This window comes from Fukomys damarensis, unplaced genomic scaffold (genome assembly GCF_012274545.1).
Source record: "Fukomys damarensis isolate Sample0158 unplaced genomic scaffold, DMR_v1.0_HiC HiC_scaffold_26, whole genome shotgun sequence".
Lineage (NCBI taxonomy): Eukaryota > Metazoa > Chordata > Mammalia > Rodentia > Bathyergidae > Fukomys > Fukomys damarensis.
In genome coordinates, this window is record NW_022900938.1 from 28496483 (window position 1) to 28513858 (window position 17376).

At 34.2% G+C, this 17376-nt stretch overlaps 1 protein-coding gene across 8 annotated transcripts in view; it reads left to right on the forward strand.

Moving 5' to 3' along the window:
* Positions 1–17376, forward strand: part of LOC104850109 (sodium channel protein type 1 subunit alpha) — a 150405-nt gene that overhangs the window by 63622 nt on the left and 69407 nt on the right. For all 8 annotated transcript variants that reach the window (XM_010606896.3, XM_010606895.1, XM_010606901.1 and 5 more), the window contains exon 2: positions 5335–5647. In XM_010606896.3, coding sequence (XP_010605198.1) covers positions 5384–5647 — 264 coding nt within the window. In that variant the 5' untranslated portion in view covers positions 5335–5383. The remainder of the gene's footprint in view (positions 1–5334; positions 5648–17376) is intronic.

Sequence of the window (17376 nt, forward strand, 5' to 3'; positions counted from 1 at the left end):
AGAATGAAAATTCACAGGACAAAAAGCTCAGAAACTACAAGAATAAATAAAAACATTATAAAGACTTTAATTCACTTTTCTCAACTCATAATAATGTGGAATAGAATTATGTACAGATAAAGTTGGCCTAAATAAAATACAAATTTCATCATGACAATAAATTTCATATTTTTAAATCAGACAAGCTTTATGTATGTATTATGTATGTATTTGCAGAGCTCATGCAGTATCCTTTATTTTGAAATCACAAAGTTCCTTGTTTACATAAAATCATAAACATTGTATAAGTTAAAAGGATACCATGTTATATTTCATACATATAAACACTGCATAATATTTAAATTATGTTAAGAAAATTTACTTTATCAAATGTATTTCTTTATGGTGAAAACTTCCAAAATCTCTTCTTCTACCTGTTTGAAATGTACAATGCACTGTTGTTATTTAATTGTTGTCAATTATTGTCATTTTTATTTAATGAAAAATTAAGATAAAAAGGATACCATAACCAATTCCGAGAAATAAAAATGATACAAACTACATTATCAGATTGTAATGCAATAAAACTAAACAAAAATGAGTTAGATGGGGATGTTTGGAAACTTTAAATATGCTCTTTTAAATAGCTCTCATACTAAAGAAAAATTTGAAACAAAACTTTATCTTAACAATTTAAAAACATATTCTTCACTTATTTATTTGAGAAATTCTCTAGCCTGGTTTGTTGGCACATGCTTATAATTCCAGCACTCTCTAAACCTGATGCGAGAGAATCCCAGAATCCCAAGATCTATCCCAGCCTGTACAATTTAATGCCTTTGTGAGTCTCTGTCTCAAAAAAAAAAAAAAAAAATAGAACTCAGGATTTAGCTCAGTGCAAAAGTCCTAGGTACAAACCCCAGTATCAGAAAAAAATATGTATTTTCTGGTTTTTATTTGTTTGCTTGCTTATTTGCCTTTGGTACAATGTCTAAAAAGGTATCATCAAATCCAAAGGTCATCTAGATTTTCTTTTATGTTATCTTCCTGGAATTTCAGAGTTCTGCATTTTACATCCATTTTGAGTTAATATCTGTGAAGGGTAGAAAGTCTGTGTTTAGATTTTCTCTCTCTCTCTCTCTCTCTCTCTCTCTCTCTCTCTGTCTCTCTCTCTTTCTTTCTTGCAGGTAGATGTCCAGTTATTCTGACAATATGTGCTGAAATGACTGTATTTTTTTTTCTATTTTATTGTCTTTCTTCTTTGCCAAAAATCAGTTGGGTATATTTATGTGGAACTATTTCTGGGTTCTCTGTTTTATTCCATGGAGATATAAATAGATGTATATTATATTTGCCAATACCACATTGCTTTGATTGCTTTACTTTTACAGTAATTCCTACACCTGGGTTAGTGTCAATCTTTTGACTGTACATCTTCAATACTGTGTTGGGCATTCTGGATCTTTACTGACTTGTATAAGCTTTAGAATCTCAATGTCTGTAAAGCTGCATTGAATTTATACATTAAATTAGGAAGAACTAATATCTTCATAGTGTTGAGTCTTCCTACCCCTGAATATGGAATTTCTCTTCATTTAATTTACTTTTTTCAGAGATTTGTAGTTTTCCTCATATAGATCTTGTATATATTTGATTAGATTTATATCAAAGTATTTCATTTTGGGGTGTGCTAATATAGATAGCATCAGGTTTTTCATTTTGAAGCCTCTTGTTCATTGATGATGCCTAGGAAAGCAACTGGCTTTTATATATTAACTTGCTCCTTGTAACCCTTGCATATTCACTTATTCATTCTTGGCATTCCGTTTACCATTCCTTCCAGGTTTTCAGGACAGAAAGACTTGTTATCTGTAAACAAAGGCAATTTCATTTTTTCCTTCTTGATCTGTCCACCTTTATTAGTGTTTTATCTTATGCATTAGTTAGGAATTCCAGGACAATGTTGAAAGCAGTGGGGAAGAGAGGACTGTTGATTTGAATCCAGATACTTTCATTCTTTTACTGTGTTTAGAAATTTTCTAGGTATTTTAACTGAACCATCTAGGCAATACAATATATAAATAATTGTAACTAAATATCTTTCATACTTGTTGTATCATGCAAGTAATTCACATATTAATTTTAGTAGATTGTATTTTCAGAAAATTGTTAAACAACAGTTTAACTTTTATTATATTTAATTAAAATACTTCCAAGATAACTTTGTTAAGATTGTTCCTGACTTTGAAATTTATATAAGTATATACAAAATTATACTTCTAAAATGCTATAAATTAACATGTGTATTAGGAGAAAAAGGGTATTCCTTAATTAATGTTAGGATAATTAAGTAGCCTAAAAAGGGGGAAGGTGCAGGGGATCTCTACTTTATGCCATATAAAAACATTTGAAATATATAGATTAAAGATTTAACTTTATAAAATTAATCTACTAAAATGCCAAAATTGCAATAATAAAACATGACTGATCTATATAAATATACCTGTGCATGCGTGTGTCATGTCTCCTCCCACCTTCCACTGCAGACCCACTAGAAGTTTTCCCAAACATGCCACAAAATCTAGAAGCCAAAGAAGGGATAAAAAACCACATAAAATTTTTAACTGAATTTTTTAAGATGTAGCACAGAATATCACAAAGTCAAAAATATGATTTAGTCTCTTAAAAAGGTCATGTATCAAAAAAATCAAATGGTTGAATCACACCTAAAAACATTTTCTAGGGTTAGAAGAAAAATAAAGTGAAAATTCCGGCATTCTTTAAGTAGTTAATCACAGAAAAGGAATTAAAAATATAAATACATGAAAAATGTGCTCTATTTTTCTCATAGACAAATGCAAAACTAAATTAAATATAATTGTATTTATTCCTATCACATTCTGAATATTGAAAACATAAAAACACAATGTATCAGTGGGATGTAGATAAACTGGCAGTGTGTTGTGCTGCTGTCTGGAGAACTACCCCATAAAGAGTGATGTGGTATTGTATATAAAATTAAATGTTTATAACTTATGGAGCTACACAGTGTTCTCCTGAATTTTTATGTGTGTGGAAGGTGACTGGGTCATGAGGGTGCTGTATGAATCAGAGGATGATTCCACTGATGAATTCACAGCTGAAGGTACCATTAGGAGGAAGGGCACAGTAGGAAGAGAGGTTACTGGGGTGTGACATGGAAAAGCACGTCTCCCTTCCCAGCTCCTGTGACTCTCTGCTTTCTGGCCACCATAATGTGAGCAGATTCCCTTAGCCATACCCTTCTACCATGCCCTTCCCGCCTTGGAGCCAGCCAACTATGGATTGCAACTTCTAAAATCCATTAGCCAAAATAAACCTCTCCTCTTTTAAGTTGTGGATGTTGAATATTCTGTTCCGGTGATGAAGAGTAACTAAGACAAGAGGCAAAAAATACCTCTATAAATTAGTTCTATAAATATATCTGCACATATGTTAAAGTATGTAGGGAAAATATATTAATTACAACTTTATTTATAATAACAAAATAATGGCAACAGCCTGAATACCCATAGCTAGGGAATTGGTTCAATAAATAATAACACACACATGCAATGAAAACTATATAGCCAATTAAAGGAATGAGTCAAACCTATAAAAACCTGAAATGGAATTAATTGTAGTATATATTTTTTGCAGTGAAAAGTATAAGATGCAAAACATTTATGTAGTAAATTACTGTTCAAATATATTTTTTAAATAGAATGTGTAATGTGTTAGCAGACCCATATTACATATATGAAAGAATATACAAGAAACAAATAATAGTTGTTGCCCCTGAGAATGAGAAATAAGATAGAGGGAGATATTATACTGCTTTTTCTTATAAAAGTTTTGAATATTTATCATTTGCATATATATCTAGAAACTACTTAGTTTTAAAAATAAAAAAACATACATTTATCTGTCAGACTACTTCTTTATGAGCAAATGAGCCAAATTTGTTATCACTAAACTCTTATTTCCAATAAACAAGTCTTAATATCTTTCTGATGCCTTGTTGTGGAACTAGAATTTTTAGAGATACAGTACACCTCTTCTATTGCTTTAAAGGCAATAGAAACCCAAATCCAACTTTAAGTGCATTATAAGAACCTCTGAAAAGTTCACTTAATAAACTGAGGGCACCTATTTAGACTTTGGTCCTCAATTCTTACTGGTCACCTATTGGAAAATATGATCATAAAACTCATAGCAAAAGGAACCATCTTTGGTAAAATTTGAGATCCCTGTAGGACTCCTCACAAAATAATTATGTATAAAATTTTACTTTTGCAGTTCATATACACCAAGGCTTTAATGAGCTGTGCATAGCTTGCTGACTTTGATGAGTTAATACAGTATGCAAAGAAAATTTGTGTGCAAACATGACTTGGCTATGGGAAGTTTTGGCACAGTAATATCTGTGAAATTTGAGTTTATATTAAATATACCTTAAAACAATGCATCTGGGGTTGGCCTCTGGCATCAGATCAAGTCTTACTCTGCTCTATGTTGTTGAGGGTTTTATGTCAGATCTTCACAATATGTTTTGCACTAAAGAACTACAGAATCAGCAAGAATATCATTATTGCTTTAGTGAAGAAAAATATTGCAGTTTCTACTTAGTTTAGGCATGATCTTCTTTTGAATCTTTGAGAATCGTTTTGTCTTCTGTATGAATAATCATCTTCTCCTATCCTTGGCCCAGTCTATCAATTGTGTTCCAGTCTACATATTCTCTCAGTCATATGAATAGTGTTTGTCCAGTCTTCGACTACTGTACCTGTCAACACATTTGCAGGTAAACTGAGCCTTCTGTGGTTAGTGACGTGGGCAGGTCATAGTTTCAATAATCTCAAAACAGAATAGAACGAGGCCCAGTTAGGACTGCAGTGACCATGTGATTGATTCGTAAGGCTGACGGCAACAAACTGCTCTGACCAGGTGGGTAAGGGATCACTCATCAGACCTAGAGGTTTTGACTTTATGTCATCTCACACGCAACTCCTTTCCCTCCTTGCTGACTGATTTATCCTCGGGCACGTGCTTCCACCTTCTGGGCGAGTTTCAGAGTGAACAGCCCACGACGGACAGGGTGGTAACTAGCCTAATGATTAGGCTGTATCTGAACTAGTTTTTAAACTCATGACACAGTTCCTCTATAAATAAAGCACACACACTATTAAACACGGGGTTCACACACAAAACACATTTGTTATGAATTTTTATTTAGAGATTGCATTTCAATGTAAGGAAGAAACATATTTCATGACAAGCAATTATGAATATTAGCATATCTTAATTCTCCCCTAATGTATCTGCATTTTCTTTTAGGAATTTCATAAGCAGAGTAAATGGTAATTAAAATGTGCAGGATGACAAGATGGAGCAAACAGTGCTTGTACCACCAGGACCTGACAGCTTCAACTTCTTCACCAGAGAATCTCTTGCGGCTATTGAAAGACGCATTGCAGAAGAAAAGGCTAAGAACCCTAAACCAGACAAAAAAGATGATGATGAAAATGGCCCCAAGGCAAACAGTGACTTGGAAGCTGGAAAGAACCTCCCATTTATTTATGGAGACATTCCTCCAGGGATGGTGTCAGAGCCCCTGGAGGACCTGGACCCATATTATATCAATAAAAAAGTGAGTGTTTTTTACTTTGCATAATTTGCTGCTAATTCCCTATTACATGTACTGAGTTGTTATAGCACCATCACTCTCTGAGTTAGCCTAAAGTCTTAAGATATTCCTCTGTTTATGAAATAAGAAATACTTTGGGGAGTTTTATGCATATGCATGAGAAGTAAATGGATTATATCATATGGAGCTTTCCAAAATATCATCATTTTGAGGATATACTCCTAAGTGAAATAAATAAGTCACACGTGTAAATACTGAATAGTTTCTCTGGTGTGAAAAACTATAATAGTACACAAAATCCTAATGAGATAATTAACAGTGTGAAACTAATAGTACACAAGATCCTAATGAGATAATTAACAATGTGAAACAGGAAGAAAAGGGCTAAAGGTATAGGGAAAGTGGGAAGGGTAGAGGAAAGGGAACAAGAGAAAAGAAAAAAATATGAGAAAATGAAAAAATGGAAATAAACTGTTTTTAAGTGGGGAGGGAAAAAGGGCATGAAGGGAGGGCAGGGACAAGGGGAAAAAATGAGAACCAAGACCTGTCATGTAAAGGTACAAGATCCCAATAATGAATGTAACCGTACTGTGTACCTAAAATGTACCAATAAACTCAATAAAAAGAAAAATAAATAAAATAAATGTTAAATGTATGCAGCTAAATTAATGAACTAAGAAATCTCTCCAGAGATTATATTCATTGTATAATCTTATGTGCTTTTTGCACTTGGAAATCTTGAAGTTATCATGTACTGCTGACCTCAAAAATATTAATATTAACTTTTTATGAAACAAAAATAGATACTATAAGGATTTCCAATTTCTTTGTAATGTCATACATAATAAATCAATTAATTTCCCAAGGAAACATTTTCCACATAGAAAAAAATGTGTAAGTTTACAAAGTATTTAATCTTTGGATAGAAATATACTGATGTTTGATCTTTTGGTAGAAATGTATTGATGCTGGTAAGAATTAACAAAAACATAATGCACTGAAGGGCCAACAAGTATTATTTGACTACATGCATTTTCTATATTTGTGCTTGAAATAAATATTTTTTATTAGGTATTCAATTTGTATTATCTCCATTATTCCACCAAATCATCAGAAAACACAGGAAAAGTTAAATGAGTTTGTTGTATTGATATTAATTTAAATTTATGACTTCAGTTAATTTTGAATGTTTTATTATATTTTTCACAAGACACAATGCATTTGAGAACTCTTGGTTGAAGAGTAGAAATAAAATGTTATAACTAACTAAGCAAAGAAAAGTTTTAGTCAGACATGGGCCTCAAATCTCCCTAAAACTTTTAGGAAATGTTTTGGATAGCCCATCTTTATGTAGTTTGTTCCTGCCAAAGGCATGCAAAATTTTTGGCAATTTTTAAATTGGGAAATAAGTAAATTACTTCTGATTGACTACTATAATTTCAGAAGCAAAAGCCTCATAAAAAATGACTATTAGTGCTATGTTTATCTGTTTGCTTGTTTTTTCACTTTTTAGGGTACAGTTTGAATGTAACACATTTCCTTATATGAAAATTAGTTTGCCCAATCCACAGTACTAAAGGAAGAGACAAAGAGTTATTTTCCGTGAATTTCATTCTCTTTTATTTAACTGCCTTTTGGTACTACTGTGAAACTTAGTTGCTTAAAGAGATTATCTCATAACTGTCATTTAAATTAGGAGAAAATTTGTGTTTTGTCATTAAATCAATTCTTTGAAAAATACTTAATATGAAAACTGAAAAGCCAAATTTCAAATTAAGCAAACTGGAAGGATTTTATTTGTATAATGAATGTAAAAATGCAGATAATTCCATTATGTAAATATTTTAACTTATTAACAGGGCAGGATGGTGCGTGCCTGTAATCCCATCACTCTAGGAAGTTGAGACAGGAGGCTCATAAGGTCCAGCATGAGAAGCTTAATAACTTAGTGAGAGCCTGTCTCAAGTTTTTTAAAAATATTTTTAAATGGACTGTGGTTGGAACTTAGGGAAAGGTCTCTGGCTTCAATTCCAAGTAATGCAAAAATTAATATTTTTTAAATGATTGAAAATTATTTTGCTATTGAAGTAAAGTCTCTTACATGCTCAACACATAAATTCATTTTCACTGTAGAGTACGTTACTTAATTCATAGCCAGTAGAGATATCCAGTCCCTTCGGGGGCCACTCATGATGGTTAGTGGGCTCCATCCTCAACAGGCATTTTGCTCAGACCTCCACCCCCCACTCCCTAGTAGTAGTCTCTATCTAAAATTATGAGATCCGCCCAGAGTCAACCCTTTCATCAGACAGGGATGAAACCTAGCACCCCAGTTCTGATTCTGTATCCTTATTTGTGAAATGCTTTGAGAAAAGCCAAACTAATGCATGTTGACAAGGATAGTAAGTCTTCATGTGGAAACCGGACCATCCGATCAATCTTTTCTGTAAATGAAAGAGCTTTCAGACTGATAAAAGGTATTCTCTTCAGGGAGAGTTCCTCAAAAATGTAGTCCATGATTAGTTTATAATGAATTATATGTGACAAAGGATGTATAGTAAGATGGAAAGAAAAAATATGCAAACTTTAAAAAATGCATTGTTTCATAAAACTGAGAGTCAGCCAGATAAATTTTGTTAAACTTGTATTCAAACTTCCCTGAAACATCATCAGTCCTTATCTTCAAATGAACATTTGTGAGGAAGGAAAAGAATTCTGACATTTTGGTATAGATCACAATGTGCAAGTAGAACAAACTAACACAAAAAATATTGTTATCAGGAAGAAGTTTTCCCCAAGGTAAAGTACAACTTTTGCTTTCTCATCAAGCTGACATTAAGCAAATCCTCAATGTAAGTAATTTAACAGCAATGCAGATGAGACTTTTCAAGGCAGAAGCACTAAGCACTAATATGATGTACTTTAGGACAAATTTTCTTCGTTTACCTTTTTGTGTTTGAAAACATTCTATGTTACCTGTATACTTTTTTTTTAATTCTAAAATTTTCTTTTATAATTGGATTATTTTAGTAATGAGGAATCATAATTAATTCTCAATAAATTTTCTATGGTTAAGATTGAAGTTGCTTAACAAAAATCTCTACTTTTTAAAATTAATATTTCTTTTAACATTTGATGACTAATTTTACTTTAGTGATGAGTATGGTAAAGCAATCCTCATTGAAATAATACAATATATGCACATAATATTCCAGTACAGCTACAGGGTCTATTAGTGCAAATACCAGTTAGGGAACTTCTACTTAGAACACGATTTTCCATCATTTCTGACATCCATAGCATGGACTTGTGGTCCAAACTAAGTTGTTATATGCAAACATCAGTTAAACCAATGACTTCCTTATGGTTGAACTAAAACACAATAATTAATGTGTCATTTGTATCAATATATAAGGCATCTAGTTTCTCTCTTAATGTATAGAATACATAAAACAAAGTGGCTATTTTAATATTTTGTGTAACTGTAACACAGTATCTGAGATCAGGGAATTTATAGTGAACAAACATGTATTGGCTCTCAGTTCTAAAGGCTGAAAGATCCGAGACTGAGGGACTGGCACAAGGCAAGACTTTTTGTGATCATTGTGTGGTAAAAGTCAGAGAGGTACAAAAGAGCAAGAGGGGCCAGAAACCACCTTGAATAAGGGCATTAATCTCACCCATGAAAGTGAAGCCCTCATAGCGCAATCCTCTTATAGTCACCACCTCTTACACTGTAATAATAACAACTAAATTTAAAAAGGAGTTTCGCAAGAGACATTCAAACAATAGCATGGATGATAAAAACGCATTCACAATCCATTCTTTATGTCATATTTTAGGTTAAAGTGCAGTGGTGTACACACAAAGAAATTAATGTGCATAGAAACAACATAGCAATAGCACACTGAAAATGTCTATGATCTTTTACAAAGAATATCAGTGAGCTTATAAAATGTCACTGTTGATGGTGTCTTTTTTTGATGACATATGCCCCATGTTTTTATCTTCTTTGTCCCAGTTTCAGATGTACAAATTATGTAATATTAGAACTAAAATTGTTAAAGTGGTGTAAGCCATGAAGGGTGCTTACAGCAATGACTGCAAAATAGCAGTAACCATCTTACAAGCATTTCCTGATACGTGGAAACACTGGGAGATTTAGACCATCAGATGTTCTAAACCTGTAGAAGTCCAAGTTAAGGAATAAAGAGAAGAACTAGGGGGAAAAAAGATAAAATGGTTTTAGTATGGGCTGGGGATATAGCTCAGTGTTTCTACTGCCTGCCCTGCGAATGCAGAGACCCGAGTTCGATCCCTGGTACCAAAAAAAAAAAAATGGTTTTAGTATTATATTCATAGAATGTTCCGTATGATATTTGCTCTGATCAAGTGTTCCTCAGAACACTATTCCAAGTGGGATTGCTTTTGTTTGTTTATTTACTTTAGCTCTATAACAAGGTACTTTTTAGCTTGTGAACATACCTTTTTTTGTACTTACAGTGGTTTTTTCATAGATTCCTTTTCTCATAGCTTGGGTTGATGTTGGCTATACACATACAAATTCTTCACCTCCGCCTTATTACAAAACGTTTGTCCTTTCTCATGTTCTTAAAATTTCAGATGACTCATTAGTACAGCGGGAAGAAATATCTTTTTGACAATGTGGCAGTTTACTGGAAATAGAATGAGATATTTTAGATCTGTGGCAAAAATGGATGTGTATTAATTTGGAATGTAGAAATGTATTCATTTAAAAACTGCACTTTGTCCTTGATTGTCTCATGGGCAATTTAAAAACAGCTATTTCTTCTGTCATCCATCCTAAGAAGATGTGCACTCTTCTGTCTCAAGAATTCCTTCTTGAGGGGCTTCAAGTTCATGCCTGGCTTCTCATTGCTCCATAGGCTGAGTTGTTATGTTAGGGTGGAGGATTATTTGTTACATTTGAATTGTTTTTTTATACAAATGTAATTTAACAGAAAATTGGGAAGGTAGATGTTAGTTGGAAGCTTATGAGTCCATGAATGGTCACATGGACAGTCTCTGCTTTGCTGTTTCTCCTGGCATCTCAGGTTCTGTAGAACAGCCAGTCACACAGGCTCTTTCTGACATCCAAAGCATTGTAGATGACTTCCAACTCTTTCTCCTCCTCACCCATTATTTCTTCTTTGTGCTGCTTCTTCTTTGGCACCTCTTAGTCTCTACTTCCAAAACAATCTCAAGGTGATGATGTCAGTAAAGAAAATACGGTTAATATTTATTGGATACTTGTTGTATTGGTAAGAGGCCTGTCCAATGAAAGTGACTGAAACTTAACTGCAACTACTTTCAAAGGAAGGGAGAGAGGGACATAAGGAGAGAGATAAGGAGAAACAGAAGGAAGGAGGGAGGCAGGAAGGGGGAGACCAAGAGAGAGGAAAAGAGGGAGAAACATAGGTGGGCTAAATATACATTTAATATCAAATGTACTTAAAGTAACATAATCAGGACAGTCCTTTTCCATTTTGGGCTCTGTTTTCACTTGTGCTGGCATAATTTATGGGCAGGCTCTCCCACAAGATGGCAGAAATAGTCACCAGTAGCACTAAGCTTATATCCTACCGCCTAGTAACCTCAGAAAACTTTATGTTTCCTTTAAAAGCTCCATCGAAAGTCCTAGAAATGCTTCTGATTAGGTCGCAGGGTCTACTCTGAACCAGTGACAGTGGCCAAGGGTGTGTGATGGTCTTTTAGGCTATGTTGCCAAGGGCTAGGTCAACTCCACCCAACCTCCATGGGAAGACAATGGAGGAGAGACTTTCTCTAAAATCATGAGAAATAGGAATTGCTGAAACAGAAAAGTTATCCTAGTTTGGTGAAAATAAGATAACGTACTCTATGTATCAGGATATTTAAAGTTCCTTTTAAATCCACATATCTTTCTAAAATAGCTCGTCTTTATTTAAAAAATCATGAAAATGAAATTAAATAATTTGCCTAAGATCTCAGAGTTATTAAGATGCTAGTCTTAAAGCCAGGTCTGTGAGTGTCTGTGGCCCATTGCTATGCTCTTTTGGGTTTGTAATTATACCTCTGATGATAACACTGGAAAGAAAAATCAGAAATAGACTTGAAACAAGCCCATAGCTTCTCATCCTGCCCCTCTCCTACTGTTATTTTGCAAGTTATGAATCTTATCACCAAAGGTGGCAGTGTTTCAAAATCTCAAAAGCTCACTTTCTTTTAAGAGTTCTCTACCTCTACAAAAATTAAAATCTTGAAGACTCCAAGTTCTAGATTAGCTTTTAAAATAGAAAATTACATTTTCCACTAGATTGTAATAAATGATAAGGCCCCTTTTTTTTCCAGAGAGTATCATCAGGAAACTTAGTGTGGTTCTGTAAGGAAATAGCTGAAGACTAAAAAGGAGGGGAGTCTTCCAGGAAAAGAAAACAAAACATATAAGAAGTCGTAGAATACAGCTGGGCTGTAACACAGAAGCATAGAATAGGATAAGATTAGGAAAGTGTTCCTGGGGCTACATAAAGGGAGTATTTTAGCATATCTCAAGGATTTGAAGTTTATTTTCAAGCAAAATGAATTCTCTGTAAGGCTTTGGATACTGAAGAATGGCCCACTTCACATTGTTAAAAACCACTCATACTTAGCTTCTATGGAGCATACAATGAACTAATTAAGAAAAGAAAAATAAGTTGAGAGTCTTCACAGAAACTTGGTCTAATGTTATTACAATGAAGTTGGAGAATAATAGATAGAAGCAAAATATGATTTTGAGGTATAAGGCTTAGATACCAGATTGGAAAAAACTGATGAAATTGTTTTCTAAGTTTGGGATGAAATATACTGAGCCTGAAAATTCCACTGTAAAAATAGGCCTGCTCTGAGAAGCAGAAATGTTCCTCAGTGTGTACATTAGACATACAGAACACATTTTAAAATATATTAACTATTATATTTCCTTGAAAATTTAAAATTTACTATGTACATGGGCATGTTTTATTTATCCTTAAAATTTTGTATCATTACATTCAATTCATTGAGATGATCAAAGGAGAATAATTTGCTTTTAGGTCACTCACAGAAAGTTTGTGTTTTTTTAGTTTTAGGGATCAAATTTAGCGAGGCAGCCAGCAGAACCATTGAGCTAAATCTCCAGCCCAAAATAGGGCTAGTTGAGCAGGTTTTTTGTTTTGTTTTGTAACATGGATGAACTCGGAACCTTGCACTTATGAGGCAGGTGGTGGAACCACTGAGCTAAGTCCCCAGCTCACTAATAGAAAGTTTATAATCAAGTTGGGACCCCAAGAAAAAGTTAACCAAGCAATAATGGAGTATGACCTGTGGTTTATACCAATGATACAGGACTGAAATTTTTTTTCCAGATTTTACCATTTTACTTATAGTTGCTAATTTCTCCATTCTGCTGAGTTAGAGGTCAAAGCATCCACAACTGGCTGATGAAACTCTAACAAGGCACATGCTGTGGGGTGTCTCTCCATGGACCCCAGTTCCCGTGCCACCTGGCTAAAGCAGAACCAAGCAATTTTACAGACTCTTCTCTGAGTACAGATTCTGCTTTTTATGAGATGACTCCATAATTTTTAAAACATTGACTATGATATGAGCATCTGAGCCCACTGATATGTTTTGTTGGACTTACACAATATTGTCTAAAACTTTTTAATTGTTTTCCACTATTTACAATTTAGAATAACTCACACACTTACACAAATCACTCATACTTGCGATTTTGCTTGTAAAATCAGATCTGGCATTCATGACTTACCTGCAACAAAACCGGCAGGTACCTACAGCCTCTGTGGGACTATCAGTTTGTAATTTGTGGCTTAGATTCCACATCTCTAACTAGATTCAGCTATAGATGACAGTTTGATGGCCCAAAGATAAGCAAATGTCACAGGCTCTACTCTACAATGACTAGACGTAGTCCAAAGGCGAAAATTGAATGAAACTAGGAGAGAAAAATAATGAAATATCACACGCTGACATTAAAGTCAGTTAGAAAAAGTGCAAGAAAACTTTTGTCACCCGGACAAAAGCTATAAAATAAATCTTTGCCTGAAGTCACAGGTTATAACAAATGGGCAGAGCAGTAGGAGTGAATTAGGCAGCTTTCCTACTGCTGAGACATAATACCCAATATCCACAATTAAAGGAGAAGAGCTTTAATTTGGCTGGAGGTTCCGGAGGATTCAGTCCATGGTCAGTTGGCTCCAAGACAGAAACATCATGGTGGAAGTACATGGTAAAGCAAAGATACTCAGTTCTTGATGGTCAAGAAACAGAGCAGGAGGAGAGTGCCAGAAAAGAAGGGGCCAGGGACTGTGTATAATACCCAAGGTCACACCTCCTAATTAATCAGACATTCCCAGAAGTGTGTCCCACCAACCCCCTGGGCAGTTCACAGGTCAATCAAGTTGACACAGTCAAGCTTCACCATCACAAAATGAGAACATTTAGAGTTCTCGGGGGAAAAACAGAATTAGATCTGGAACTGGGCCAGAATAAGAGAAGTCCCCAGACATGTGCACTAAGTCCTTTGACCCTCTACACAGTTTTTTGCACCCCAACTTTGAAGTATCCCTCCTCTTGCCACATGGCTCTCATTCTGCACTCCCTGCCAGATCCCAAGACAGCAGCTTAGAGACAGGAAAAGGATCCTATGTCTGTGCAGCAGCTAGAGCCGGATTTCCCCATTCCGACTGTTGAGGCTGTATCAAGGAGAGAGATGTGTGTTTGAGAGCTCAGCTTACAACTCTGCTACCATTTTCAGAGCGACATATTCTTATACATGGTGACAAAGTTTCAAGGGCTATTCATTCAGAAATAAATGTCATTAAGAATTACACAGGGCTGGGTATGTATTGCCGTGTTAGAGTGTTTCCTTAGCATTTACAGAGTCCCGGATTTGTTACCTAGCAAATTGGGGAAAATGGTAAAAGCAATCAATTTGGACTCAGTCCTGTTATTTCACAAATTCTTTCTTTCTTTTCTCTTAGTACACATTTCTGATACATAATAAATGTATTCATTGTGGAGAATTGTCATAATTTTCTAGCAATGGTTAGATGCAATGCAAAGTTAGAGTTTATGTTTATGTATTTGAAGGAACAGAGTTTCTAAATAAAGGTAAAAGGATATGTCCGTATTTAGAAAAGGAAAGTGGGAAAATGTAGCTTATTGGGCCAAGGATTTTAGCTCAGTGTTTCCGCCACCTGCTTTGCAAGTGCAAGGTCCTAAGTTCAATTCCTGGTACCAAAAAAATAAAATAAAAGTTTAAAAAAGAAAATGTAGCTTATTAAATTCAACATCCATACTTGGCAGAAAATTATAAGCAAATAGCTTCCTAAAGATTTAGAGACATGAAAAGATCATTAGATCATAACAAGTACAGTTTCATAAATAATACCTGTAAAACTATTGTAATAAATTTCTTAGTGACTGTATCATTAAATTTTGAGGGAAAGTATTTGAATTCATATATAGACCATATCATCATTTTTTTTTGGGGGGGGCAAAAGATTCACAGCTGTGTTATTGCAGAATCATCAGAGCTATTTATTTTTAAAAGGTACAGAGTACCAAGCCTCAAAATCCAATATATTGAATTGGAATCACAGCATCTCTGTCAGCGAGGTACATTAATTTTCATTTCTCAAATGAAGTAACTGAGTCACAGAAAATGTAAGGTCTGGAGTCTCACTGCTAGGAGACAGCAGAGTCAGCTTTAGAACCAGACTTAACAATTCCAGGGTACACCTGCTTAATGTAATATAAATCCTACCTATATTTTCCTAATGTTTTCCTGATCATTAGACTGTTGATTGCCAGGAGTGCTTGTCAATTATTCCATATAACTGCTCTCTTGTTTTTTCTTTGAAGCCCAGATATGATTTATACCTATCAAGGGTTGCTGAAGAGGGAGAATAATCTAGCTGAACAATTAATGGTTGAAGTCTGAGTCAGTGTTACTCACTACAGGAGACAATAGCCATTATGTGTCCCCTGAGAATTTAAAATATGGTACATCTGGGATGTAGCTCTGTGGTAGAGTACTAACTGGCCTCGCATGTGCAAGGAAGGCTCTGAGTTCAATCCCTAGCACTGCAAACAGAAAATAGAGCTTACATTTAACTAGGTACCAAAGGACTGTAGTCTCTAGATTGAAGTAAAGGTTAAAATAATGGCTATATGTTTAGAAAAGGCAACTGGAAAATCATGGTTTATTCAGCTCTGTGCCTGCATATATATGGAAAGTCGAGATTTGGAAGATCTAAAATTTAGTATGAAAAACTGATGCAAAATTTCTCAATACTTTTTAAATTTCACTCTCCAATGATAAGGCTTTGGTTGTATTGGGTTAAAGAAAATATTATTATAATTTATTTCACTTATTTCTTTTTTCTATTAGAAAAAAGTGATGGGTGGCACTTAGAAAATATAAAATCATATGTACAGCTCTGATTTGTATTTTGCATTATATTTGTTTTGGACAGTGGTGGTCTGGATGTACCTCCAGCGATTCTTCCATATTTATATTTGTTAATATAGAGGGGGATGAGCATTCCTTAATTGGTAAATTTCTTAGACTCACATGTCTTCAGTTTCTCTTGACTGCAGCACAGGGGTTGGCCAAAATTGCATGTGTTTTGAATTGAAATAACAATTAAGTCTAAAATTAGGTCCATCGTGTTTTTTGAGTGTCTGCCATGCTCATACATGCTAATGACTTCTCAGGTAGATGATCAATAAATATTATGTGATTTGGATAACTATTCCGAAATAGGTAAGTTATAAATGGGAACAAGCTGAAACATGTAAATATTTCAGTCCTACAAAGATATCTAAAAAGTGATTTTTCCACATGTAAAATCTTTCACATTCATTCCCGGTGTTATGTTTCAAAATCTATTCACATGTTAAGTGATTGTTCACATGTTAAAATAATGTCATAGAGTTTACATTTCTGTTCCTTTGGAGAACTGTAAATAAAGCATTTGTTTCTGCTTGTAACAAGTAAACTGAAGACAGGTTTTGAGAATGGCCGAATTGTATTAAACAACGCATTCCTGGTACCTGCAAATAGATTCAGTCTTGACAATATTCATATCAACCTTGGGGACCAAAGAGAATCCTGTGTCGACGAGATGTTCCTGTTTCTGCCTATTCTCCTGCTTCCCCAATTCTAATAATTACTTTTGTATCAAAGAAATTTAATGCAATAAAGACTACCCTGAGGAGCTTTATTAATGAAATTTTTGGTGAACTAAGTAGATTTAAAGGATGCTAAGGTATCTTACTACAATGCTACAATTTTTCAAAAGTGTAAAATGATATTCAACTTAAAATTTTATAAAAATTTTTGTTTGAAACCACATAATATTTTCATACAGTTCAAAATATAATAATATCTTGGCTAGCTTTTGGACTTTTCTCTTTTGGAACCCTTTCTTATGTATAAAATAGGGGGAGACGAAACTCTATATGTTTGAAAATTCTGGTGTTACTTAATTATTCGTTACAAGTAAATGGTGTTCACTTTTGATTCCTTGTTCCTCAGTACCATCAATGCCACCATTGGGAGAAACATACATCTGAGAAATAAGCTTCAGAGCAGTAAATAATAAATGAATAATGTAAATAATAAATAAAAAGTCTCAAATGAGACTTTCTGATATAAAAATGATAATGATCTACGGATGATAAAG